This window comes from Marmota marmota, unplaced genomic scaffold (genome assembly GCF_001458135.2).
Source record: "Marmota marmota marmota unplaced genomic scaffold, marMar, whole genome shotgun sequence".
Lineage (NCBI taxonomy): Eukaryota > Metazoa > Chordata > Mammalia > Rodentia > Sciuridae > Marmota > Marmota marmota.
In genome coordinates, this window is record NW_025999900.1 from 58,709,075 (window position 1) to 58,736,306 (window position 27,232).

Sequence of the window (27,232 nt, forward strand, 5' to 3'; positions counted from 1 at the left end):
AGAAAAACCCAAATCCTGATAAGACTTGAGGATTTTTCGAAAATTAAATGCAAAATAGTTGGGGCAAATGTTGCTGCGGGAGTCAAGACTAAGTCACGCAGTAAGAAGAATGAAGCCGGAGAGCTCCACATGTTCTTCTCTGCACACAGTTTGCATATGTGCAAACCCTGGACTTAATGACTTTAGGGGGCAGAATTCAGCTCTTGGAACTTAAAACAGCAGACTCATGTGAACTGGAATGTGCATTGTGGCCCTCACTATTTAAATATTTCTTTGCAAAGTCCTTCTGTTTCTAAATAAAGTCTATGCCTTCTGAAATCTGTAACGATGATGCACACTGGCCACATCAGATCTTTCAAAAGTGTTTTCCAAATTCAAAACTGTTAGTGTGAAACAAATGTTTGTTTTGGAAACAGTTAAAACATCGGAGATGGGAGGATTGGTTTCAGAGACCAATTACCACTTCTGCTTTATGCCTTAATATTCCTTCTCTTTTTCTTTCAGCCAGGAACTCTTAAGATAGATGTGTGATGGATTTTTGGTTGAAAAAAACTTGTAAAACAACATTTGTGCATGTGATATAAAAGCTTAGAACAAAATAAAACCAAACCCAGCCACCTGAATGTGTGATAGATTGCACAGAAGGCTTTGCCGTGGCAGATGCTACTGCCAGATGTCCCTCACTGCCATATGAAGGCTTAGAGTTGGTTTAAGCCTTGCCTTAATCAATGACAAATGGATGTGCAGGATCAGTGAGGAAGAAGTCAGTACTTAGGGGTCTTTGGCTTCTGGCAGGCAAGGGGTAAGTCATAGAGTTGCCAGTTACTAGCTTACTGGCCTTCAGCAAAATACTTCTCTGCCCAGAATGTTTTTTCTGCTGTAAAACCATGTATGTTACCTCTCATATGGTGACTGGTGGTGGTCCCACTGTGCTGAATCAAGGAATCTGGGTATAGAATGTAAACCACCGTCACAGAGCTGTTGGGGCAGAAGATGGCATGGACCACTCCTTATGGGACATAATAGAAAAAGGAGTGAGGATCTATACGATCCATTTTTGCTTTACCTTTGGCCAAATTCTACCAAATCCTTAGTCTTTAGAACTCACCTCAAAATCTCTTGAAGCCACCTTTTAGGAGATGTGGAAACTATGCATGAAAGGAGAAAGTAACGGGAGCAGAAAGTTTAAGTGAAAGAGCAAAAGACATTTAGTCATCCAGCAGTTGCTTACTGAGTGCCTGCTGTGTGCTAGGAGTTGGGGATGCATTAGTAATCAAATGGACAAAAATTCTTAAGGTTAAGTAGATTATGTTCTATTTGGAGGAGAGAGAACGTGAACCAATGCTGCATGGGCTGATGGTGGTGTAAGCTGGGAAGGGGACGCTTTTAGTTTAAAATAGGATCATCAGGGAAGGACTTGTTGAAAAGATGGTGTTGTGTCAAGGCTTGAAAGAGGTCAGATATGCACCATGTGGAAATCTGAGCAAAGACCGGAACTGACAGATCCTGAAGTCACTAAAGGGACTTTGACTTTGAGGAGGAAAGCTGTTGGAGAATTTTGAGCAGAAAAGTGGTATAATCTGATATATTTCTTGAAAGCATCTCTCTGGCTGCTTTATAGAGAATAGATAGCAGAGGGTTGATGGTGGAATCAGGGACTGATTAAGGGTGATTAGACTAATTCAGGCTGGAGACTACGGTGGCTTGGGCTAGGGTGGTAGTGGTAGAAGCGAGAAGTGGTCAGATTCTGGATCTGTTTTGAAGGGAGATTCTTCAGGGTTTATTGATCTTTGATTGGGATGAGTGAGGGGATGACCCTGGAGTTGTGGGGATGAGCATCTAGAAGTTGAAGAGGAAGATTGACAGAGGAACAGGTTTTGGCAAGAGCTCAGTTAAGGTTTGGACCAGGTGCGATTTCTACTTAAATTCTCAAGGGGAGTGTAGAGAAAGTTAGTTGAATGTACAGTGGTCAATATTAAAATGCTCATTTTGAAAAATAAATTGGTAAGTTGTAAAGAAAAGCTGTTTAAATGATTTAAATGCCTATAAAGATTATGCTGTAATTCACATATATATATGAGGGAATGATGTAGAAAGATCAGTATTCCTAAAATCACAGAAATGAAATTTTATTTTATGACTGTGAGTCCCATGATGTTCTAGTAAATTTATTAGTAAGAAAATAGTTATATAAGGGGAATTCCCATAATTTCCAAATGTGATTGAACAAAAACACCTTCAACTGCTTTTACATCACACGCACACTCCCTCTGACCTGTGTCTCTCTCAAACTTCTAGAGAAGTACAGGTAATATGTTTGATGTAGTTTATGAAGCATTTTTAAAAAACTCTTTTATGTGTTGAAAATTTATATTCTAATGTAGGCTTTAGGTTTGAATATGCACTTTAAAATTATTGAAATGGTGAATAGAGATGGTTTCAATATAAGTGATTTCTTTAAAAAACATTTTTATATTTAAGAAGTTCTTTTAAAATGTTTACTTCATGGTAATTTATGTTCTTGCCAGGTGTTTTAAAGGGAGAATACATTGGTACATCCTTAAGTGTATTTCTTTTCATAGTAGAGTGCATAATCTTTACTTTGAAATAGAAATACAAGTAATGAAAACATGTGTGATTAAGCATTGATGTTATTTTTCTAGGTAGAATGACATCTGTACAATAGCAGTAGCAAAATAGAAATTCAAACCCATCAAAAATGCCTACTCTTTTGTTTAAAGGTTTTATACTATTTATAATTTTTATTCAGTAAAATAATGGAATGTTATTGATTTTACAAAAGTCTTAATACAGTTACGGTTTCTGTAGCCCACTGAATTAAATGATTAGGAACAGATTTAGTTCTTATATAAAGTAATAATACCAAGTACATATCCTTACATGTCATATGTAGTATTTTGTCGAACATGACTGTGTTTGGTTTCTGTGATCTTGGGTTTTTAAATATTGTAACTGCTGATCGCTCATCTCTGTAAATAGCAAACTCTCTCTGATTACACAGGAAGCCCTGCATGTTGCAGGAGTGGAAATGCAGTTAACGGCTGCGGTAGCATTTCTGACCATTCTGCAAGAAGAGTCAGTGTCAGTCCATACGTATGCCCACTCCTTTCTCCAAGTCATTCTCCTGCATCTGGAGCAAAGGGACACAGGTCAGGGCCTGGCATGCTTAATCATGTTTCTTTGTTGTTTCTTGTAAATGGCCACGGTGTTATTTGAATTCTGTGAGCCTGATGAGGATAACAGAATAAGGTCAGGCTAATAGTTGAGTGATGGTATGACTTAAAACAGCTGTGGCTGTCGCCATACAAAACCCACAAAATTTAGTATCCTTGAAAGCTGAAGACCCATTAGTTCATCTTGTGATTTATACTTTCCTTTTAGACCTTATTATTTGACATATGTTTACAGTATTATTATATAGCAAAATAACATACCTTGGGTTTAAGATAATCTCCCAAATTATTTTTAAATATAAAAAATTTTCTAAATATTGCCTAAGAGGAAAAAATAGAAAAATCTCTTTGAATAGGATACTTTCTATTGAATGTTATTGTAACTATTGATGGCTGGGTTGAAATAGCAGTGGTAAGTGAGAAGCTTAATTTAGCATGTTACATGTGTGTCCATCAGGTGTCAGCAACGCATGGCTGGAAACTCTCCTGGCTGTGATAGAAGTATTGCCAAAGGAAACTCTAAGGCACGAGGTAACACTGGTTTTTGTTGATGTTGTTGCTTGTAATAAGTAAGTTTGTTTTTAATACTTTTATTTTATGTTGTGCTGAGAATCAAACCCAGTGCTTCATATGTACTAGGCAACTGTTCTACTACTGAGCTATAACCCTGGCTCATAGTAAGTTTTTAAATTTTGGTCAAAAATGTTTTTTTCAAAGGAATAAAATTGTTTCCCATTTGGAAAGCAACACATGATCACTGTAGAAAATTTGAGTAAAGACAGAAAATAAATGGAAGAAAAATAATTCATGGTTCTGATATGTGGCTACTTGTAAGATTCTGATATATTTCTCTTCAGATTTCCCTATATATGCTTGGTCTTTGCCATATTAGTAATCATGTTGAACCTGTGTATGATTGTTTTCCACTTAGCATGAGTTTTCTACATTATTTTAAATTTATTTGGTAGTAGTTGTAAAACCATGTACTACTTGTTAAACATTTAAGGTTGTTTTCAGCCTTAAGCTTTACAATCAAAATAAGGCATTAAGGAACATCTCTGTAGAATTTTTCCTGTTTTTCAGATAATTTCTTTACCTGTAGCTTCCAGAAAAGTGGAGTTATTGGATCAGAGGGCATTAACATTCTTAAGCTCTTGACTAACAATATGTAAAAGTTTAGTTTTCCTAGATTTTTATCAACAGTGTTATTCTCATTAAATTTAATGTGTTAAATATAGAATTAAATTTTAATTAGAATTAAAAAATATGCTTCTATTTTCCCATATGTTATATTAACATCAATTTTATTTATTCTTTTGGAGTTGTCTGATCTTCAAGTACTATATATATATGTCATCTATCTTTGTTGCCAATTCTTTGTTATACTTGAAAATATTATTTTCAATTTGTGGTTGGTCTTTTTAAAATATTAGTATATTTTTCTTGAAAAGTTTTAAGTAAATTTAAGAGAATAGCAAAAATAGAAAACTTATCCTCTAATGAAATGATTTTTACATTCTTTGAAGATTATCCCTGACACACACACACACACACACACACACAGAGTTAATCTATCTATTCCATATATATATATATATATATATATATATATATATATATATATATNATATATATATATATATATATATATATATATATATATATATATATGGAGAGAGAGAGAGAGAGTGTTTATATATATGAGGGATAATCTGTATATTCTATATTTCTATATATGTCTATATTTGTGTGCATTCTATATATTTCTATATTTGAGTGCATTTAGATCATTGCAGAATTTACCATAAAATTTATTTCAGTTTTTTTGCTTCTAATTGTTTTTAATTGCATGATTTATCATCATTTTACTTTAACTCAGAAGACAGACAAAGTGATCCAGGTAATGAGCCAGGTACCTCAAAATATAAATCAGGTTCTTTAAAAACATTTAGAATATTAAAATACTCTTTGAAGAAAATATCTGACATTAGTGACAAGAATGTATAAAATTTTGTGAATTTGTTTTCTAAATCTTTTCTCTTTAGATTTTGAATCCACTTGTTTCCAAGGCACAACTTTCCCAAACAGTCCAGTCTCGTTTAGTTAGTTGTAAAATTTTAGGAAAATTGGCCAACAAATTTGATGCCCATACGTGAGTATTTGCATATAATTTTTTATCTCTTTTAACAAATTGATTTAAAATGTATAATGATTGTATGATTAATAATTATGTTCAATTTATATTATTTCACATTACATGCAAGTTTAGATATTTTAACTTTATAGAATTCCCAGACAGAAATTTACTTATCAAGAAGTGTTTCTGCTCGATCTCATGGCTTTTCAGTTTCAAGATCAGTAAGATTAACTTATTTTCTGCTTCCCATGTGATCTTCATATCTCTCACCTAGTGTACTTTTGAGGATCAAATAGCATTATATTAGGACTTCCAAATTTGGTGAACATGACATAAAGGTGGTTTTCCTGCTTTCTTATGTGTTGGTTCTGAATTTGTTATTTTGAATAAATCTTATGTTGAAGTTTTATGAGATATGTTCATAATTCATATGCTGCTCTCTGTCAAGATGACAAATACCAAGTGGAAGTAATGGGATGCTATGTAATTATGACATGAGAGTAAAACATGAAGTTGAAGGATAACACAATGAGATATTTCATTGCTATAGCCTTTTGCTAAGCTATAGACATTCATCTGCCAATCCACAATTAACCATTATTTTTAGCTGATACTGTCATATACATAATTTACAAGTAGATGATGATAACATCCAAATTTAATAACATGTAAAAATGATTTGTAAACCGAAAGATTATATTATAGTGTTATTAAAGGTGATTTAAGAGTTTGATGGTAATTGCTTGAAAATCTTAATTATTCTTAAACATTCACCCATTACATGTTTCTTTGCTCTCCTCCCTCAGTATTAAAAGAGAAATACTTCCCCTGGTAAAATCACTCTGTCAAGATGTAGAATATGAAGTTCGATCTTGTATGTGTCGGCAACTAGAAAATATAGCTCAGGGCATTGGGTAAGTGTACTTTTAGTTCCTTATGCTGCTGTTGTCTTATTTCTGGATTGTCAAACCCTGTATTCCACGAAAGTGTGCTATTGAAAAGGTTCACTGTATGTGATCTTTCAAAGTGATCATGACAAACACCTCTTGGTGTGTCTGGATTAAAAGAGGTTAAAGGGAAATGTGCTGAGCAAGGTGTAGGCATTCAATTAATGTTAATTTCTTTTCTTCTTACTTATTTAGTTATTGTTCCAAAGGCTTAGATCCAAGAAAGGGAAATGTCCTAGTATAAACCATGCTTGGAATGTAGTAGGGGCATTTATTTTGGCTGATTATTCTCTGGCTGATGGAGGCTTGTTTCCAACGAGATGCTGTCGTGGCAGCCTCTCTCTCTGTCCCTGTACAGTCCAGACGTCCACTCCCAGCTCTGCTTTCCTTGCCCTTTGGGTGCATGAAGCTCAGGGAAGAAAGGCATAGGACAGCTAGTTTATTTTCTTCACCTCTAAATCAAATCTCTTATCAAGCTGTAAGCATGATATTAAAGGCAATCTTATCTAAAACCGTCTTGGGCAACTTTGTTTTAACAGATTTTTTTTTTTTTTAAAGGATCTAAATTGTTACCAAATATTGGAGTCTCTTATTTTTGTAGAAGTTGAACTGGTTTTATCTGGTTCTTTGATTCACAACAAGGAAAGTCAATTTATGGTCTTTTATACCATTTTTAATTTTATTTAAGGCCTTGGGAAAGCTTTATGGAGTCATACAGACTCAGAGCATTGAACTATACTGTTCTATGTCTACTCTTGGATTTAGTAAGCTTGACAGTTTACTAGAGTAACCAATTCCCTTGTTTTAATCTCAAAACCAACTTCTTTCTGATAGGTCTTCTAAGTCTAGGTGTCTCTTTTTGGCTCATTGTAGACCATAATGAATTCAGTCTTACCCATCTATGTATATCAGTCAGGATCACAACTTGGGAGGAGAACAAACTGTTACCTTAATCACTTTATGAAGATGTAGAATATGATTTATCTATTTTTTTTCTCATCTGACATTTTGTTAAAAATTGGAGGGTCAAGTGTTTTTAAATTAATCTAAGATTATTGCTTAAGGATTAATTTATAAAAGTAAAACTAGAAATAATCTACCTAGCTTATTAAGTTAGAATCCCCTTAAGAAACTAATTTGTTTAATCATATATGTATTTATTTAATTGTGAATTCATTTGACGTATTAATGACATAATCATAGGACTTTCATGTAATGATAGCAGAAACTATCTAATATGTGATTTCTACTGTGATAGTTAGCTTTCTGTTGCTGCAACAAATACCTGAGGTAAGCACTCTAATAACAGAAAAGGTTTCTCTGTTTACGGAGATGCACACTTATAATTCCAGCTGCTCGTGAGGCTGAGGCAAGAAGATCATGAGTTCAAAGCCAGCCTCAGCAAAAGCAAGGTGCTAAGCAACTCAGTGAGACCCTGTCTCTAAATAAAATACAAAACAGGGCTGGGGATGTGGCTCAGTGGTTGAGTACCCCTGAGTTCAATACCTGGTACCTACCCCCTGCCCGCCAAAAAGGAGAAAAGGTTTCTTTTGGCTCACAGTTTTGTAGGTTCTGGTCCATGATCAATTGACCTTGTTGCTTTTGGGCCTGTGACAAGGCAACACATCATGGTGTGAAGCATGTGGTAAAGCACATCTCTCATGGCCAGAAAGTGAAAATGAGAAAAAGGAAAGGGTGAGGTTCCACATTCCCATCAAGGTGTGTCCCCAGTGACCAGAAGACCTCCTCTTCTACAGGTTATATCATCTCCCAATAATAGTCAAGAAAATTAAAAAAAAAAAAACCTAAAAATTTGCTCTAATAAAGAAAGTTAATAAACCTTCTGCTTATTTTTCAAAAATTCATTAAAATTTCCCTGATATAAAATGAGACTGAGAATGTGATGATGTTACTACTGAGGTGAAAAAGCTTCAGGGAAGAATAATTTAGATCTAGTTAATTTTTTTTAAAAAAAAGTAAAAATGGAATAGAAAAATTTATGTGAACAGTAAATAGTCCAGGACTGGTTAAAAACTTTAGTCAATCAGTACTTAGAAGATGAATTAGCTGTTTCAATTCAGAAGAAAAAGATACATGTATAAAAGTTTTCAGAGACAAGTCTTAGATGTGCAATGAAGGGCAGAATGATCTACCTTGAGAATAGCTGATAGTCAGCATACAACAGAGATGAAAAATTATAGACAACAGAAAAGAAAAGTTCCTTCAAGGACTGAGTCTGAATATTGAAAGAATAATCCATTGCTGACTCTCTTGTGCACTATAAATATTTATGTCAATTATAATTCGTACCCCATCTTATATCTTATACTTGAGAAAGCTGTCTACACTTAAACCTTCACTTTATCAAGGTATGTGGCATTGTAATGGTATCTTATGAGGAATAAATGGAAACAAGTTATGTTGAATAAGAACTATCTGACAGCCGGGTGTGGTGATGCATGCCTATAATCCCAGCAGCTTGGGAGGCTGAGGCAGGAGGATCGTGGGTTCAAAACTAGCCTCAGTAAAAGCAATGTGCTAAGCAACTCAGTGAGACCCTGTCTCTAAATGAAATACGAAATAGGTCTGGGGGTGTGGCTCAGTGGTTGAGTGCCCCTGAGTTCAATCCCTAGTACCAAAAAAATAAAAAAGAACTATCTGACATATAAATATTATACATTCTCTAAAAGCCTTTGCGTTGTGTTTCATTCTTTTAGGTAGAATATCTAGTGCCATTCTTCTATATAAGAAGTTAGTTTTTGTAACGTCATGTTTTAGGTGAATGGAAAAATAATGTATGACCTGAAACATAGATTAAAAAGATTTTGCTTGGTCTCTATAATTACTACTGTTAAGTTTTTCTTATTAGTCTAGATTGCTTCCTGAAGTTGCTTAGAATGGAAAATTATCTATTTATGAAGTTTAATATAAACTACTAGTCATTACGATTTCTACAGGTATCAATGTTGCGCAGCGGGGGAGTGGAGCTGATTTAATCAGTATGAGAGCACTGTTGGGATTTCTTGTGTCCACATTTGCTCTTCTAGCCAGATGCAAGCTTCAGAGAGTAGGAGCATCTTTATGGTTTTTCTTATTTTCTGTACACCTACCCCATCTACTTGTTTTCAGTAAATTCTTGCTGCAAGTTTGTTGATTTGATTTATTTTCTTCTATTGATTATGGTGCAGGACAGAACTCACAAAAAGTGTGGTGCTCCCTGAATTAATAGAACTCTCTAGAGATGAAGGCAGCAGTGTGCGACTTGCAGCTTTTGAAACTTTGGTTAATTTACTTGACATATTCGATACAGGTAAATCTTCACCCGGATACATCTTTGCATCTGAAAGCAGTGCTGTCTCATGTTTTGTGTCCCAAATAAAGTGTAAAGGTAGATTCAGAATTTTTAAGTTTTATGATAAATATTTAGCCTCTCCTCGACTCTTTCTTTTGGTGTCTTCTCTGCTTCCATGATTACCCTCATGGCATCCAGTATTGCTGCATATTTCACATTCTGTCATTTCTGTCTTCAGAATTTAACTGACTTGTGCAGAGAGCAAGACTGTGGCTTGGGAAGTAACTTTAACTTTTTCCACTAATTCACATTAAGACAGATCCTTGCTATAACAATGAGTTTCCCTTCTTAAACTTAAATCCTTACTAGGTGAGTTTCCCTTTTTAAAAATATTTTAATGCCAGAAATCGTGTCTGTGTGAGCAGTATTATGGGATGGGGCATATGAGTGTGAATCAGTAAGGAGGAACTTCTTAGTGTTTTGAAAAATCAAGAAACAAAAATCACTAGTTGCTCTATTAGAGTATGACTAAGATCTCTAACTCTAGACAATGAGTTTATTAGTAAACATTAACCATTTTGATAGGGTGGAATTTGGAAGGGTAAATGACAAGACTTAAGTGTGAAGCCTAATTGTATAATTGTAGGATTAAGATTCTCTGGGATTAACAGCTTTTTATCTGAACTAGGAGAGTTTCTTTAGGATTATTGCAATGTAGACAATAATTTATATGAAAATTACAGAATAATCATTTAGGTAACAGGACAAACCAAAAGAATAAAAATTATAATATATGATATTTGAACAAATCTCATTGTTCCTATTAATGAGTCATCCTCCAGGCTCCAAACTAGAAAGCCTGGTATTGTTTTTGTTCTCTTGCCTTCACTGGATCAGCATAGGTCTGGCTTTATCCCCGCCCATTCTTTATTTCCCATTTCTCCTGTGTTGACACTCCAGTCCCACTAAGGTTGTCCCGTTCCATTACCACCCACCCTTGTCATCATCATCTTCAGATATTTTCTATTATTCTGGGACTAACAAGAGTCCCCCCACCCCTTGTAATTTGTATGTGTATTAGTTGCCACATGTACAGTGTGAGCAACTGGGTCTAAATTATACATTGTTTTGTTTTGTTTTACAGATGACAGAAGTCAAACTATCCTTCCCTTAGTGAAATCGTTTTGTGAAAAATCTTTCAAAGCAGATGAATCAATTCTTATTTCATTATCTTTTCATTTAGGAAAACTATGCCATGGACTATATGGTATGGTATATTCTAAGAATTTCAAAAGTATAGATAATTTTTCCTGTTTTCTTCTACCTTAGCCAATGAACTTGAGTTCTTCAGTTGTAAAACCTATCCTTTAAGTGTGTAAAATTTGATGAGCTCTTAGAATTTTGATAAACTAATTTCAAGCACATTTAGAAAAGACCTTTTCACTAGTAGAACCTATTTCAAAGAATAATGACTTTGGAATGTATTATGCTTATATAGTATTAGGTTTGTGATAACAGAAGCTCAGGTATGTGAACTATTGCTGCGCAGGAAGAATACTCATCTTTTGTTGAATAATAAATGTATCTTGTAAGTAGTTTTGCATAGAACATAGAATAATACCTTTAAGTCTTGGTATTTTGAACATATTGCTCAGTTTTTAGTTTATGATAATCATGAGAATTAAGTTAAAATCTTTTGGCACAGTAACACATTTTCTTTATGTGAGTTGCAAACATTTAGTAGATGATTGAAAAAATACATTGCAATCCATAATGAATCCCTGGCTCCCTGACAGTGAATAATGATTGAATGTGGAAGCATTCCATATATCAAAAATATTTTGAATTCACTTTTCTATTTTTTAGATTCAATCTTTAGCTCCAAAAACACCCCTGTGTTTTTGGAGGAAATTTTAGAATATTTACCATAAATAAATAACAATATGTATAAATAGTCGTAACATTATTCCTATTATACTGACTTGTTTTCTACAAGCTGAAGAAATTAACATAGAAATAATTCCTGCATGACATAGTTCACACTTGTGAAATTGAAGTTAAAATCTTATTAAAATGAACATAAGATGAAACAATATGACCTGCTAGGTTTCATCATAATAGTTTATCTTTCCTCATTACTTTTGATTCATGAACTGTCTGTAACCATATATTTAAAGATTAGGTTCCAAATTTGTTTTTATTGTACTTTGAGTATTTCTTTTTAATTTTTGTTTCAATTGAAATGCTGAACACAGATTTTACATTTGTTTTAGGAATTCTTACTCCAGATCAACACTTGAGATTTTTGGAGTTTTATAAGAAACTTTGTACATTGGGTTTGCAACAAGAAAATGGACACAATCTGGAAAACCAGATTCCACCCCAAGTCCTAGAGCAGGAGAAGAAATATACTTCAGTACGAAAGAATTGTGCCTATAACTTTCCGGTAATAACGATATATTTATATTTACTGAGCATTTTAATTATAGCTCTAAAATATGTGAACAGATGGCATTAAGAAATATTGCCATATTTGACACTTGCTGCTTAGCATTATGTGTGGTATATATAGCAGGCACTGAATAAATATTTGTGGAATTTATATTTCTATGTATAAATTAGAATTATGTGCATGCATTTGGATCTTTCAAATATGATTTCCAATTAAATTATGATTCAGAGAATGTGATTTCATTATAATACCAGGTACCAATGAATGTTTTTCTCTCCTTCCTGTTCATCTTCCCCTCCCACCTCCACCAGGCCATGATTGTTTTTGTTGATCCTAAGAACTTTCACATGGAACTCTATTCTACATTCTTCTGCCTTTGTCATGACCCTGAGGTACCAGTCAGATACACTATTGCTATTTGCTTTTATGAAGTAAGTCTAAAAAATTTATACTGCTGTACATTACGTTAATCCAGGCAGTTGTGGTAGATATGGAAGTAAAATCAGTTTTTAATATGCTTTATAATGTTTATGCTTTGCATCTAAACTTAGGTCACTTTAGTACAAATGGAAAATTGATAGACAAATTATTTTCATTTATTGTTTTTACTGAAAATGAATGGCGCTTCCTGAGCATAGATTTAGATTCAGCTATTATAGCTTCCCATAAAGTATAAGAAAAAGTGAGTTTAAATTTTTACAATGAGTGTAATTAGCTTTTTAACCATTGAAGTTGAAATTTGGGGCCTATTTCTTAGATGATAGCAAGAAACACACCTATGCTATCGTTGCAGTAAACATGTATGAGCTGTAACTCACATTAGAAAAAACCTCATTGTATGTGGCATAGTAAGATATTTCCTTTCTTTGTAAGTAGTATAATAAGTTCTTATTTTCATTGAGAATATTTTATTGTCCTTGCACTGTTAGAGTAGCTCAAAGTGTGCAGGATGCTCATAGCCTTTATAAATGGTACTTAAAATTCTTTTAACTATTGAGTGGTATCCTTTGCTTCCTTAAAGTGACACTTTCTGGCCTAGATGAAATAGGAGTTCACTGTTCAAAATTTAGGAATTCTCCCCTTAAATGGTATAGTTATTTAAAATAATTCCAACATTACACATTTCTGTCATCTTTGGCAGCTACAGAAATCTGTTTTAGGGCATGGAAAAGGGCAGAGGGCACTCCAGCTGAGCCTCCAGGATAAGCAGCTATTTAGGATTGGTTACTGTGTACATGTGTGTTTGTTAGATCAGTGGTTTCCAGGGAAGTTTGCACAAGATTGGAGTCCAAGAATGCAGTGTTTATGCTATTAATATTAGACTTTCTTCTCATGTTGATTTTTGTCTCATCCTATTTGATAGTGAACATAATTTTGCACCATGTAATTAGGCACATTGAAATGTATGGGTGTAATAAAAATATTTCACTGGTAAAAGAAAGTTTGGAGATTGTTGATCAACTTATGATCTGGGTGGCTAGGTTCCATATTCTCACAGTCATATTATGTAAAGTAGGCTAAGAATGATGTTCACATCTTTAAATGAAGGTCTAAGTTTGGTTTTTTTCCTTTTAAATAATAAAAATCCACTGGTGGACTTAAATTTTGTAATTCAGTATTATTGCTAGATTTTGATAATTGGTTTATTGTATTATATTGATTCTTACTTTTCAGAAAAATATTGTTTTTCAATAATAATTTCAACAAGTTAAAAACAGCACAAGGAAAGTTTTGGGTTATCCAGGAATCATTTTTTTTTCCCCAAATAAAATTTTCTCAAGCACAATTTTTTAAAAATGTAAAATAGAAACTGTTAAATCTACCATCGGAGGCTCTTGAGTTTGTTTGGAGAAATAAACCCACTGTTTACAAGAGGAACTAGACTATTCTGACTCCCCCAACTGTGCTCATGCTGATTAAAGTCTTTGATGAGAAAAAGGAAAGTTGTTTCTCCTCATTAGTACTACCCAGTTGATGTCACCACAGGCCCTCAGCAGGAGCTATTTTCTCTGGAAAACTTGGAGCTGCTATAACACTTGTGTGCTTGAGATGTCCTTTAAGACTGTTGGCTGTTTTGAGACTTCAGTTTGTGAGCTAGAGGGATCTGTGGCTTGTTACTGCTTTGATGTGGAACGTCATGGCTCTGGAAATCCCATCCACTGTATTTCCCCACCCGCTGTATGCATGCCTGCCTATCTATGTCCACACAATCCAACATGCTATGAAATAGATTTTAAAAGCTGATTATGGAAGCTGGGTGCAGTGTTGCACATCTGTATTCCCTACTTCTCAGGAGGCGAGATAGGAGGATTCCAAGTTAGAGGTCAATCTTGGCAACTTAGTGAGATGCTGTCTCAAAACAAAAACTAAGAAGGGCTAGAGATGTAGCCCAGTGGCAGAGCACCCCTCCATCTCCAGCCCTGCAAAAGCTGGTTATGTATGTAACTGAGTTTTCTAGAAATCTAATTTTATATTTTTATTGTAATCTTTTTATTTTAGAGGAAGCATCTAACAAGAATGTAAGTTTTAAAAAATATTATTTTAATCTTTATATCAAATCTGAGAGACTTTGTTGCTGTATTTTAGGTGTCTAAACTTCTGAATTCTGGTATATATTTAATACAGAAAGAACTGATAACATTATTACAAGATGAATCACTAGAGGTAATACTTTACTATTTGGTTTATATTCTTTCATATAAAGTTGAATGTATCAGTGCCTTTTCCCCATTTCCTGAGAGTTGCATTAGCCCCCAAAGCTTCATGTCAACATAACAACTATATCATAGACTGGGAATGGAGATCTTTAAAAAATATTAGGATTTAAAATATATTTAGCTGGGGCTGGGGATGTGGCTCAAGCGGTAGCGCGCTCGCCTGGCATGCGTGCGGCCCAGGTTCGATCCTCAGCACCACATACAAACAAAGATGTTGTGTCCGCCGAAAACTAAAAATAAATAAATAAATAAATAAATATTAAAAAAAATAAAATAAAATATATTTAGCTTTAAAATGGAAATGTTGCTTTAAAGTAGAAAAATTTAGGAAGTGCCAAAAATAGACAAAAAGTGTACCTTTAATTCTAACGTAACTCAATACTTTTTATTAATTATTTATTTTTATTAATTATTTATTATATATTCTAACTCTTAATTTTTTTTGCATTTTTTATTTTTCTATATAATTATTACTGTATTTTCTATATTATGATTTTTATTTTACACAGTTATTATCATATGTTACATTTTATGTACTTTTTCTTTTAGCATTGTTGATGGAGTTTTTTTTTAACCTTCTTATACTTACCTATGAGGATTTTGTAATATTTCACTTTGATGTTCTGTTTAGTACATTCCATTCACTAAGTGGTACTAACATGGAGAACTCTACTGATCAGTATTTTGATATCACTGAGGCTAGTTTCTGATTTAGACTCCCTTTCAAAAGTTGGGAGGCAATTTTGAGCATGTCAGCTGTGTAGAAGTAACCAACTCCAGTTCAGACTTTTTGAACAATATTGAGAGATGCCTACATTAATCTCTTTTAAGAAAGAGATTGACCAAGGCAAAAATCTTTGTAGGACTTTGAAGTAAGAAGATAGCAGAGTAAGAAAATAGAAACCCCCAAATGTTTGTTAAATAACATCATTTCTGTGTAGAAATTGATGTGTAAAGTTAACTATTCTAGAAAAACATAGCAATCACCCTAAGAATAACCAATATTCCTATTAAAAGGTACTAGATGCTCTTGTAGAACATCTTCCAGAAATCTTGGAACTTATGTCTACTGGTGGAGAAAGCAGTGTTCAAGAAAATAAGGTAAATCCCATCTGTCAAAAAAGTGTCTGAGCTGGCGCAGTGGCGCATACCTGTCATCCCAGTGGCTCAGGAGGCTAAGGCAGGAGTATCACAAGTTCAAAGCCAGCCTCAGCAAATGTGAGGCATTCAGCAACTCAGTGAGACCCTGACTGTAAATAAAGTAAACATAGGGAAATAGGGCTGGGGATGTGGCTTAGTGGTCCAGTGCTCCTGAATTCAATCCCCGGCACCCCCACCCCCAATGGCCAAAAAAAGTTTCTGAACTTTCTAAGTATTATTCTACTCTGCATAGTTGTTATGAGATTTGTTTCATTCAGTGAAAGAATGTTTGGAAACATTAGGACCTGGGAATAGCACTTGCCCACCCATCTCCCGCCCCGGAGTGGAGAGCACCCAGCTTGCTGGCAGGATCCCTGAGAGGCAGGGTAGAGGATCCCTAATCAGTTTACAAATTACATGAGGCCTTTGTGTGTAGAAGAAGAAAGAACAACAAATTAATCTTGTGTCTCTTAGCATTATTTGAGAGAGTCACCATTGAATATTGACAATTATGTGAAACATTGTAAGCTTCCTTCTTGAATTTCTTTCTTGTCCCTGAGGAATACATGGCCCAAGCCACAGGCACCCACCTGGAGCTCTCCCCGGGGTCTGTTATGCTGGAAGTGCCGCCTTCCTGCCAGTGGCTCCCCTGCCTCGCAGAGCCCACAGTGCCAGGCTGGTTGCAAGGCTGTGTCCTAGTGCTAAGTACAAAAAGCCACGTGCTCTTCCGTTTTCTCATTTCCAGTGTCTCTGCTGTGTGGGTGAAATATACAGTTTCTTTGAAAATCCCTCAAATAAAGTACTTTTCAAGCACAGCTATTTTAACCAGTTAATTTACTATTTTTTATAACAAATAAATGAATACATAAATGAAATAGTTCTTGCCACATGGTACATGCTTGCAAAGGTCTGTTGGTAATTGATTAAATTTCCTCTGTAATTCTTGCATTAGCAATTTTAATACTACTGTGATTCTTATTTATTATCTTTGGCATTTGTGTTTATATTTTCAGCATAACTGATTATTCCAAGAATAACCAATAGGACAAAGGGGTAGGAACTTAGAAGGTGAAACTGGCCCATAGTAATATAAAGCAAACGTAGAATTGCTATGGTAATCCACCCGCCTGGGAAAATAAGGGGTCCAATGTCTATTTCAAAATTTGATTTTCAGTAACTGAATTTTACTTAGGGATTTTTTTAAAAAAAGTATTTGATTTCACCAGATAACATTCCCTGTGACAACTAAGGTACCATGGATTCTGTCTCTGCATTCCTTTTCAGTTGTCCTCTCTGCCTGACTTGATTCCAGCACTCACAGCTGCTGAGCAGCGAGCTGCAGCCTCTCTGAAATGGAGAACCCATGAGAAGCTGCTGCAGAAATATGCCTGTCTGCCTCAGATCATATCAAGTGATCAGATTTATTACCGTTTCTTGCAAAGAATGTTCACCATCATGATGACAAATGTGAGCCCAGCATCTTTATTATTTTGAACTCATGGTTGATTTTGGCATTTCCAAATTCTTCACAGTATCAAAATAGTGCAATAAACTCAATTCCTTCCATTCTGCTGGGAGGGTCTGGGAGGGTGTCATCCTCCCAGGTCCCTGAGGAGGCAGCTTGGTTTCCCTTTACTTCTGTAGGTTTGATCACCTTCCACCTAGTTGCAGGGGGCAGGAGCAGGTAGGACTTGCGCTTACCCTTTGTTTATACACTGCAGGAGTCACTGTGCCCAACTCACTTCACACTTGATACAGTTCTTGTGAAGAAAGTTGACAGGACTCAGCAACTTGACTACAGAGGACCTTCTGCTCTCATGTGCCCCTCTGATGTACCCACAACCTCAGTGTCTCACCCTAGGAGGGCATTTTCCCAAGGCTTCCCTTAAGCTCCTTAATATTAGTTTGGGTTATAGTGCCTAATGGGGTGGCTATGTGACCGATAAAGTTTATACTGAAAACTGTATGTCTTACTGCAGATGACCTTTTAGAGTTAAGGAACAAACACCTGACCCTTGAAATAGGGTTATACTTAAACCTCCTTATGAAGTTAGTTGTTTGCTTTTTTCATAAAAAATTTTCAGAGAGGATTGTTTTAATCCTCAGATTACTGTATATTTAATATGATATTCCAATTCCATTTTGTGAAAGTTTTAAAAGCTCCAGATAATGTTCTGTTTTGGAAATTTTTTGAAAAAAAGTATTTTCAATTTTTATTATTTCTTTTCAATGAAAGGGAGATGATGAAAGTTAACAGTCATCTCAAAAATCCAGAATCAACTTTAGCTTCAAAGATTTAAAAATGAGAAAAAATATATTAGCATTATTTGCAGCTTAGGAAAACATAAAAAGTACTTGGCACACATTGTATTAACTACCACCCTACAAACTTATTTCACAATCAAAGCCTAGGTGAGAAATTAAAATTTGTATTGCAGTATAACAATCTTAAAGAGTGATTTTGACAATGATACATCCTTATAAGTTTCACATTTACTAGCATGAATGTACCACATTGGACATTTCTCATAAAATGAGCAGAATTTATTAAGTTAATTTTATTCAGCAGTAATTTATTTAAGTGTGTTCTATATATGCCTTACTTGTCTAAGAGCTGAAGTTATAGCAATGACAACATAGACGAACAGACTCCTGTTCTAATGGAGCTTGTGCTCTCTTTTTTCCCCACTTTTTTTTTATTGGTGTGTTATAGTTATACATACTAAGGGGATTTGTTATTAACACACACACAATATACAATAAAACAACATAATTTGGCCAATATCACTCTCTAGCTCTTCCTGCATCTCCCTCCCCATCTCCCACTCCTTGGATCCTTTCCTTTATTGATCTCTCTCTGATTTTCATGAGTTTCCCCACCCCTAGCACCTTTCTTTTCCTTTTTCCTCTCTAGCTTCCACATAAGAAAGTATATAACCTTTAACCTTCTGAGTTTGACTTATTTTGCTTAACACAGTGGTCTCTAGTTTCATCCATTTCCCCCCAGATGACATACTTTCTTTTTTCTTTATGGCTGAATAAAACTCCATGTGTTTATACACCATATTTTCTTTATTCATTCTCATCCATTGATGGACACCTAGGACAATTTCATAGTTTGTCTATTGTGAATTATGCTGCTATAAACATGGTTGTACATGTATCATTACAGTAAGATGACTTTAATTCTTCAGGATAAGTACTGAGGAGTGGTGACACTGGCTCATATTGTGGTTCCTTTCCTAGTCTTTTAAGGAGTCTCCATACTATTTGCATAGTGGTTATACTAATTTATAATCTCACCAATGTTATAAAAGTGTTTCTTTTTCTCTATGTCTTCTCCAGCATTTATTATTATTTGTATTCTTGATGACTGCCATTCTGACTGAAATCTCAGTTAAATCTTGCATTTCCCTGACTTCTAATGATGTTGAACATTTATATATATTTTTTGGCTGTTTGTATTTCTTCTTTTGAGAAGAAGTGTCTGTAGTGTTCCCATTTATTAATTGGGTTATTTGATTTTTTTGGTATAAAGATTTTTGTGTTCTTTATATATTCTAGATATTAATCCTGTGTCAGAAGAGTAGGTGTCAGAGATTTTCTCCTACTCTGTAGGTTCTTGCTTCACATTCCTAATTGTTTCCTTTGCTGTGCAGAAGCTTCTTACTTTGATGCTGTCCCATTTATAAATTCGTGGCATTATTTCCTAAGCTTAAAAGGTCCTTTTGAGAAAGTTTTGCCTGCACCTATATGCTGGAATGTTGACCCTGTTTTCTTCTAGGAATTGCATAGTTTCTGTTCTAATCCCTAGGTCTTTGATCCATTCCGAGTTGATTTTTTGTACAGGGTAAGAGATAAGGATCTAGTTTCATTCTTCTACATGTGGATAACCAATTTTCCCAGCCCCATTTGTAGAAAAGACTGTCTTTTGTCTTTTCTTTATGTATGTTTTTGACACCTTTGTGAAAGATCGGATGAGTCTTGATGTATGGGTTTGTCACTGTCTTCTATTTGTGTTCCTTTGGTCTGTGTGTCTGTTTTTATACCAGTAACATGCACTTTTTGTTATTATAGCTTTGAAGTATAATTTGAAGTCAGGTATTGTGATGCCTTCAGTGATATTTTTTGGCTTAGAATTGCTTTGGCTGCTTCCAAATGAATTTTAGACTGTGTTTTCTAGTTCTGTGAAGAATGTCATTGGTATTTTGGTGGGGATTGCGTTGAATCTGCATATTGCTTTTGGTAGTATGGCCATTTTAACAGTATTAATTCTCCTATCCATGAACTTGGTTAGTATTTTCATCTTCTGAGGTCTCTTCTTTTTTCAGTGTTTTATAGTGTTCATTGTAGTTGTCTTTCACCTTCTTGGTTATGTTTTAAGTTTTTTTTTTTTTTTTCCCCTCGTGAAGCTATTCTGAATGGAGTTGTTTTCCCGACTTCTTTCTCAGAAGATTGGTTGTTGGTTTATAGGAAAGCTGTTGATTTTTGTAACCTGCTGCTTTGCCAAATTTGTTTATTAGCACTAATAGTTTTTTGGTGGAGTTCTTTAAATCTTATAGGTATAGGAACATATCATCTGCAAACAGTGATAATCTTCTTCCTTTTCTATTTTATCCATTTAATTTTTTTTCTTGAATAATTGCTCTGGTTAGAATTTCTAGCGCTATATTAAACAGGAATTCAGCTGAGAATCCTCCTGGTCCTGGACTTTTCTCTGTTGGAAGGCTTTTGGTTACTGCTTCTATTTCATGGCTAGTCATTGATCAACAGGTTTCCTGTGTCTTCTTGACAGATTATATTTGTCTAAAACTGTATCCATTTCTTCTAGGTTTTCCAATTTATTGAAGTATAAATTTTTAAAATAGTCCCTAATGATCCACTGGATTTCTATGATGTCTATTGTGATTTCTCTTTTAATCTCTAATTTTATTAACTTGGGTTTTCTTTCTTTTTCTTTTGGTTAGTTTGGCTAAGGCCTTATCAATCTTGTTTGTCTTTTCAAAGAACCACCTCTTCGTTTCATTGATTCTTTGTATTTTTTTAAAGTTCTCTATTTCATTAATTTTAGCTTTGATCTTAAATAATTTTTGGAATTGGTTTTTTTTTCCAAGGGCCTTGAGATGCATCATTAGATTGTTTATTGGAACCTTTTTGATTTTCTTGTGTAGGCACTCATAGCTATAAACTTTCCTCTCAGAACTGCCTTCATAGTGTTGCAGAGATTCTGATAGATTGTATCAGTATTCTCATTTGAGTCTAAGAATTTTTAAATTATCTCCCTTGATTTCTTCTATCACCCATGCATCATTCAAAACTGTCTTGTTTAATCTCCATATATTTATGTGGTTTCTGTAGGGTTTGTCATGTTGTTTTTTAATTTCATACCATTATGATCTGATAAGATGCAAGAAATTATACCAATTTTTTGTATTTGCCAAGAGTTGCTTTGTGACCTAAAACATGAATTCCAAAAGAACACAGAAGACAACTGAATGAATTAAGGAAGTCAGTATAGGATATATATGAGAAATTTAATAAGGAGATAGAAATATTGATAAAAAACCAAACTGGAGGATTCAAAATGATGGATTAGAGAAGGTCACCTACTTGGTTGCCTGTGGTGTGAAACCAAGAAATCAGACAAGCAGCTTCTCAGCAAGGGGAGAAGGGGGCACATTACTGGGAATTAATTTTTGACATTAAAAGCAAAAAGGACTCAGGAGGTTGGATATAACAAAATAAATAAGAAATCCCTAGCACTGCTGCTGCTGCTGGTGGCACCTGCCAGTGTGATTCCCCTTGCACTCAAATAGTAGAGGGATACATCAATTAAAGGAACCCACATTCTTAGGAGGTTTGGGGTGTCTGGGTACATAGAAATCAGAGATCAAAGACACTGTCCAAGTCACCTGAAAGGTATCCTGCACAATATCCTTGAGCAGGAAAGAAGCTACATCTCTCCCAGCTGCCAGGAAGAACAGAGAAAGGAACCATTTTGCAGCTCCAGTGCTGGGGAATGGTAGCTGGGGGAACTGAATCCTTGCAACTGTGCTGGGCCCAAAGTAAGGTCTGGAAACCCATGTGGGATGGCATAGAGTATGCCTAAGTAACCAGGAGAATATCAAACAAGGGAGTACTGGTCAGGGAAACATACCCGGCTTCCCCCAACCCCACCAGCCTGGTTGCTTGAAAGATCTGCTGGGAGAGATGCACCTAGCCAGAATTTGAAAAGGCTGGATAGGAATAGAATTAGTTGAACCCAAGAGTCCAGAAAACATGAAGTTCACAAGTGACTGAGGGGAGCAAGCATTGGCCCCTCCACTGTCTGAGTGAAACCTGGAGGTTTTTCCTGGGGTCCAGTCTCCCTGAGTGGTCTGGGAACTGCTCAGCCTGGGAAGTGCACTGATTTAAAGTCTTCAAACAAATCGCCTTTCGAGGAAGAACCTAGAGGCTCCCTACACCTAACCCCCACCCCCAGGAGTCCCGCCTGTATACTTTCTTTTCATACTTCAGCAACCCCACCTAAGACACCTGAGAAGGGAAGCTGAGAATCTTTGAGTCCCAATAGAAATAATTTGTTAACTTTTCATCAAGATCCTTTTTCTTTCTTTTTTCTTCTGTTAATTGTGACTTGAATGGTTCATGGACACTTATACATATCTGTTTCTTTTTTCTCATTCCTAGTATTTTTTGAAGGCAGTTATTTTTCAAGGGTCAGTATTTTGAGTATAAAGATGTTTGATTTGACTATATCAGTTTTGTTCTTATATTTTTATTATTTTTAACATTTTTATTTTATTCATTTATCTCTCAATTATCTGTTTCCCTTGATTGCCTCTTTCTTTTACACTGATAACAACCAATCTTTTTTGATGTTTCTTTCACTCTTCCTTTATTTTTTGCTTCTATTTTCTCTCCTCCTCCCTCACAATCATTACATCCTACATCACTTCTTTTCTATCCCTGTTCACCACTTAAAATTGTAAACCTTTATGTAAACTTACTGCTTTTACCATAAGCAATAACTGATCATGTCATTTCTGTTTAGTGTGATAACACTATAGATGCCAAAGCAGGAACTCTTTGATTTAATGCTGTAGTTGTTTGCCTTGGTTGTTGTTATCTGTATCCCCCTAAACTGTGAGGTACTAGAAACCTTCAGGGACACTGTAAGTCCACAGGGTAGAAAATCTGCTGCCTCCAATTCATACTGGTAAGTGGGTAGACCCACCAACAACGTGAAAAAGCAAGGAAACAAATCACCTCAAATAAACCAAAATAATTCAATAACAGAATCCATGAACACCACAGTGGAAGAAGTGTCAGAGAAAGAGTTTAGAATGTTCACAGTTAAATTGATCTGTGAGGTAGGAGATGAAGATGAGTTAAGAAGTGACTACAGGGAGAAAATAAAGGAACCAAAAGGTCACTTCATTAAAGAGATAGAAATTCTGAAAAAAAAATCAAGCAGAAATACTCAAAATGAAGAAATCTGTAAACCAAATTAAAAATTCACTGGAAAGGAAAGCGTCACCAGCAGACTGGTCCACTTGGAAGAAAGAGGTCCAGGCAATGAAGACCAAATATATAATCCTGAAAATAGAGTTGACCATGGAGAAAAGATGTTAAGAGACCATGAACAGAACTTCCAGGAAATATGGGATAACATGAAAAAACCTTGTAGAAACAAACTAAAGGAATGTACAATGTTTTCAATGCAATATCTGAAAATTTCCCAAATCTTAACAATGAAATGGGAAATCAAATACAGGAGGCATAGAGGACCCCAAATATACAAAATTATAACAGACCCACCCCAAGACACATTATTATGAAAAAGCCTAACATACAGAATAAGTATAGAATTTTAAAGGCTATCAGAGAAAAACAACAGGTAACATTTAGAGGGAAACCAATACAGATCTCAGCTGGTCTCTAAACTCCGACCCTAGGAGGTCTTGGAATAATATATACCAAGCTCTGAGAGAAAAATGGATGCCAACCAAGAATACTATAACCAGTAAAATTAAGCTTCAGGATTGACAATGTGATAAAAACCTTCCATGAGAAACAAAAGTTAAAAGAGTTTATAACTAGAAAGCTTGAAGTATAAAACATTATAAGGTATTTCATGAAGAAGAAATGAAGAATAAAAGTGAAAAACTAGCAAAGGGAGGAGCTACTCTAGAAGAATAGTCAATCAAAGGAGAATCTAGCTCAAATAAAAACCAGAAATAAATCAAATGACAGGAATAAAAATCATATCTCAATAATAACAATGAGTGTAAATAGCTTAAATTCATCAATCAAAAGACATAGACTGGTAGATTGGAATAAAAAACAAGACCCAACAATTTGCTGTCTCCAAGAGACTCATCTCATAGGCAAATATATCCACAGACTGAAGGTAAAAGGAAGGGGAAAATCATATCATTCATATGCATCTCATAAACAAGCAGGGGTTTCTAATCTAATATCAGATAAAGTAGACTTCAAGCCAAAATTAATCAGAAGAGACAAAAAAAGGCCATAACATACTCTTAAGTGAATTGTATATCATCAAGACACAATAATTGTTAACCTTTATTCCTCAAAGAGTGGAGCATCTACATACATCAAACAAACTTTCTCTATTTCAGGAATTACAACACAATAATACGGGGTGACTTTAACATGCCTCTCATCACTGGAAAGATCTTCCAAACAAAAACTAAATAAAGAAGCTATAGAACTAAAAAATAGAATTAATAATTTAGACTTAAGAGAATGTACAGAATATTTTTCCATCGATGACAGAATACACTTTCTTCTCAGCAGCACATAGATCCTTCTCTGAAATAGAGCATATCTTAGGCCACAAAACAACTTTTAGTAAACACAAAAAATAGAGATAATACCTTGTATCCTATAAGATCATAATGGAATGAAATTAGAAATCAACAATAAAATAAAAAATGTTACTCTAACTTTGGAGACTGAATTACACAGTATTGAATGAATGATGGATAGCAGAAGAAATCAGGGATGAAATAAAAAAAATACATGTAAATGAGATTAGCTACACAATATACCAAAATCTTTGGTACATCAGCGAAGGTAGTTCTAAGAGGAAAGTTCATTGCACTGAGTGCATTCTTCAAAAGAATAGAGAGTCACCAAATAATTAACATTACACCTCAAAGCCCTAGAAAAAGAAGAACAAATCAACACCAAAAACAGTAGAAGACAGGAAATTATTAAAACCAGAGCTGAAATCAATGATATTGAAACAAACAAACAAAATTTTTAAAAAATCAATGAAACAAAAAGTTGTTTCTTTGAAAGATAATTAAAATTGATAAGCCCTTAGCCAAGCTTATGAAAAAAGAAAGACTTGAATTTCTAAAATTTATTATGAAAAAGGAAATATCACCACAGACACTACTGAAATATAGAGAATAGTCAGAAACTATTTTGAAAATCTATATTCCCAACAAAATAGAAAATCATGAAGACATTGACAAATTTCTAGGGACATACGATTTACACAAATTGAATCATGATCACACTGAATCAGAATCACTAAAAATCTAAATAGATCAATTTCAAGCAATGAAATTGAAGATGCCATCAAAAGCTACCAACAAAGAAAAGCCCAGGACTGAATGGATTCTCAGCTGAGTTCTAAGAGACCTTCAAAGAACAACTTAACTTACACCTGTTCTCCTCAAATTATTCCGTGAAACAGAAAAAGAGGGAACCCTTCCAAACTCATTCTATGAAGCTAGTATCATCCTATACCAAAACCAGATGAAGACACATAAGGAAAGAAAACTTCAGACCAATATTCCTAATGAACATAGATGCAATAGTTCTTATTAAAATTTTGGTGAACTGTACATAAAAACACATTTTAAAAAAGAGAGTGTACCATGATCGAATGGGGTTCATCCCAGAGATGCAAGGTTGTTTCAACATATGGAAATCAATAGATGTAGTTCATCACATCAACAGACTTAAAGACAAGACTCGCATGATTATCTGAGTAGATGCAGAAAAAGGATTTGACAAAATACAGCATCCATCCATGGTCAAAACACTAGAAAAACTAGGGCTAATAGGAACATACCTCAGCATTGTAAAAGCTATATATGACAAACACAAAACCAACATCATTCTAAATGAAGAAAAACTGAAAGCATTTCCTCTAAAAACCATAGTAAGACAAGGATGCCCCCTTTCACCACTTCTATTCAACATAGTTTTTGAAACCCTAACCAGAGAAAATAAGCAAAAGACAGAAATTAAATGGATACAAATAGGAAAAGAAGAGCTCAAACTATCCCTAGTTGCTGACATGATTCTATATTTAGAAGACTCAAGAACCTTCAGAAAGCTTCTAGACCTCATAAATGAATTCTGCAAGTAGCAGGATACAAAATTAACACCCATGAATCAATTGTATTTCTATCCCATTCACAATAGCCTAAAAAAAAAAAAATTGGGAATCAACCTAAAAAACAGATGTGAAAGATCTCTACAATGTAAAAATTACAAAAAACCAGAGAAAGAAATTGAAAAAGACCTTAGAAGTTGGAAAGATCTCCCATGTTCTTGGTTAAGCAGAATTAATATAATCAAAATGAGCATACTACCAAAAGCACTATATGGATTTAATGTCCTATTAAAATTCCAATGATGTTCCTCATATAAATAGAAAATCAGCCATGAAATTTATTTGGAAAAAATAGAGGCCCAGAATTGCCAAAGAAATCCTTAGTGAGAAAATTGAAGCTGGAGGCATCACAATACCAGACCTTAATTTATATTATAGGGTGATAGTACAAAAACAGATATGAAGAATAATGAACAGAATACAAGACAGAGACAAACCCACATACATACAGCTATCTCATCCTAGACAGAAGTGCCATAAAATACACTGGTGATAAGATAATCTCGTCAACAAATGGTGCTAGAAAAACTATAAATCCATATATGATAGAATGAAATTTAATCCCTATCTCTCATCCTGCACAAAAATCAACTCAAAATGGACCAAGGACCTAAGTATTAACAGCTCAATTCACAATAGATCAGAGACCCTGCACTATTAGAAGAAAATGTAGGCCCAATTCTCCATTATGTCAGGTTAGTAACCAGCTTCCTCAGTAAAAATCCTAAAGCACAAGAAGTAAAATCAAGAATCAATAAATGGGATAGTATCAAACTAAAAAGCTTCCTTACAGCAAATGAAACAAGAATGCGAAGACGGAGCCTACAGAATGGGACAAAATCTTTGCCGCCTGTACCTCAGATAAAGCATTAATCTCCAGGATATACAAAGAATTAAAAAAAAACAAACACCCCC

General features: G+C 34.6%; 1 protein-coding gene across 10 annotated transcripts in view; it reads left to right on the forward strand.

The window, feature by feature from the left end:
* Nucleotides 1-27,232, forward strand: part of Ppp4r4 (protein phosphatase 4 regulatory subunit 4) — a 106,633-nt gene that overhangs the window by 44,382 nt on the left and 35,019 nt on the right. For 9 of the 10 annotated variants that reach the window (XR_007345954.1, XM_048799257.1, XM_015488484.2 and 6 more), the window contains 11 exons: nt 3,023-3,170; nt 3,652-3,725; nt 5,240-5,346; nt 6,138-6,245; nt 9,467-9,588; nt 10,715-10,837; nt 11,844-12,016; nt 12,334-12,453; nt 14,609-14,686; nt 15,757-15,840; nt 17,164-17,346. Coding sequence is in view for 9 of the 10 variants with exons in the window: in XM_048799257.1 (XP_048655214.1) it covers nt 3,023-3,170; nt 3,652-3,725; nt 5,240-5,346; nt 6,138-6,245; nt 9,467-9,588; nt 10,715-10,837; nt 11,844-12,016; nt 12,334-12,453; nt 14,609-14,686; nt 15,757-15,840; nt 17,164-17,346 (1,320 nt within the window). In the remaining variant the exon portion in view is untranslated. The remainder of the gene's footprint in view (nt 1-3,022; nt 3,171-3,651; nt 3,726-5,239; nt 5,347-6,137; nt 6,246-9,466; nt 9,589-10,714; nt 10,838-11,843; nt 12,017-12,333; nt 12,454-14,608; nt 14,687-15,756; nt 15,841-17,163; nt 17,347-27,232) is intronic. The other variant, XM_048799256.1, reaches the window with a different exon arrangement.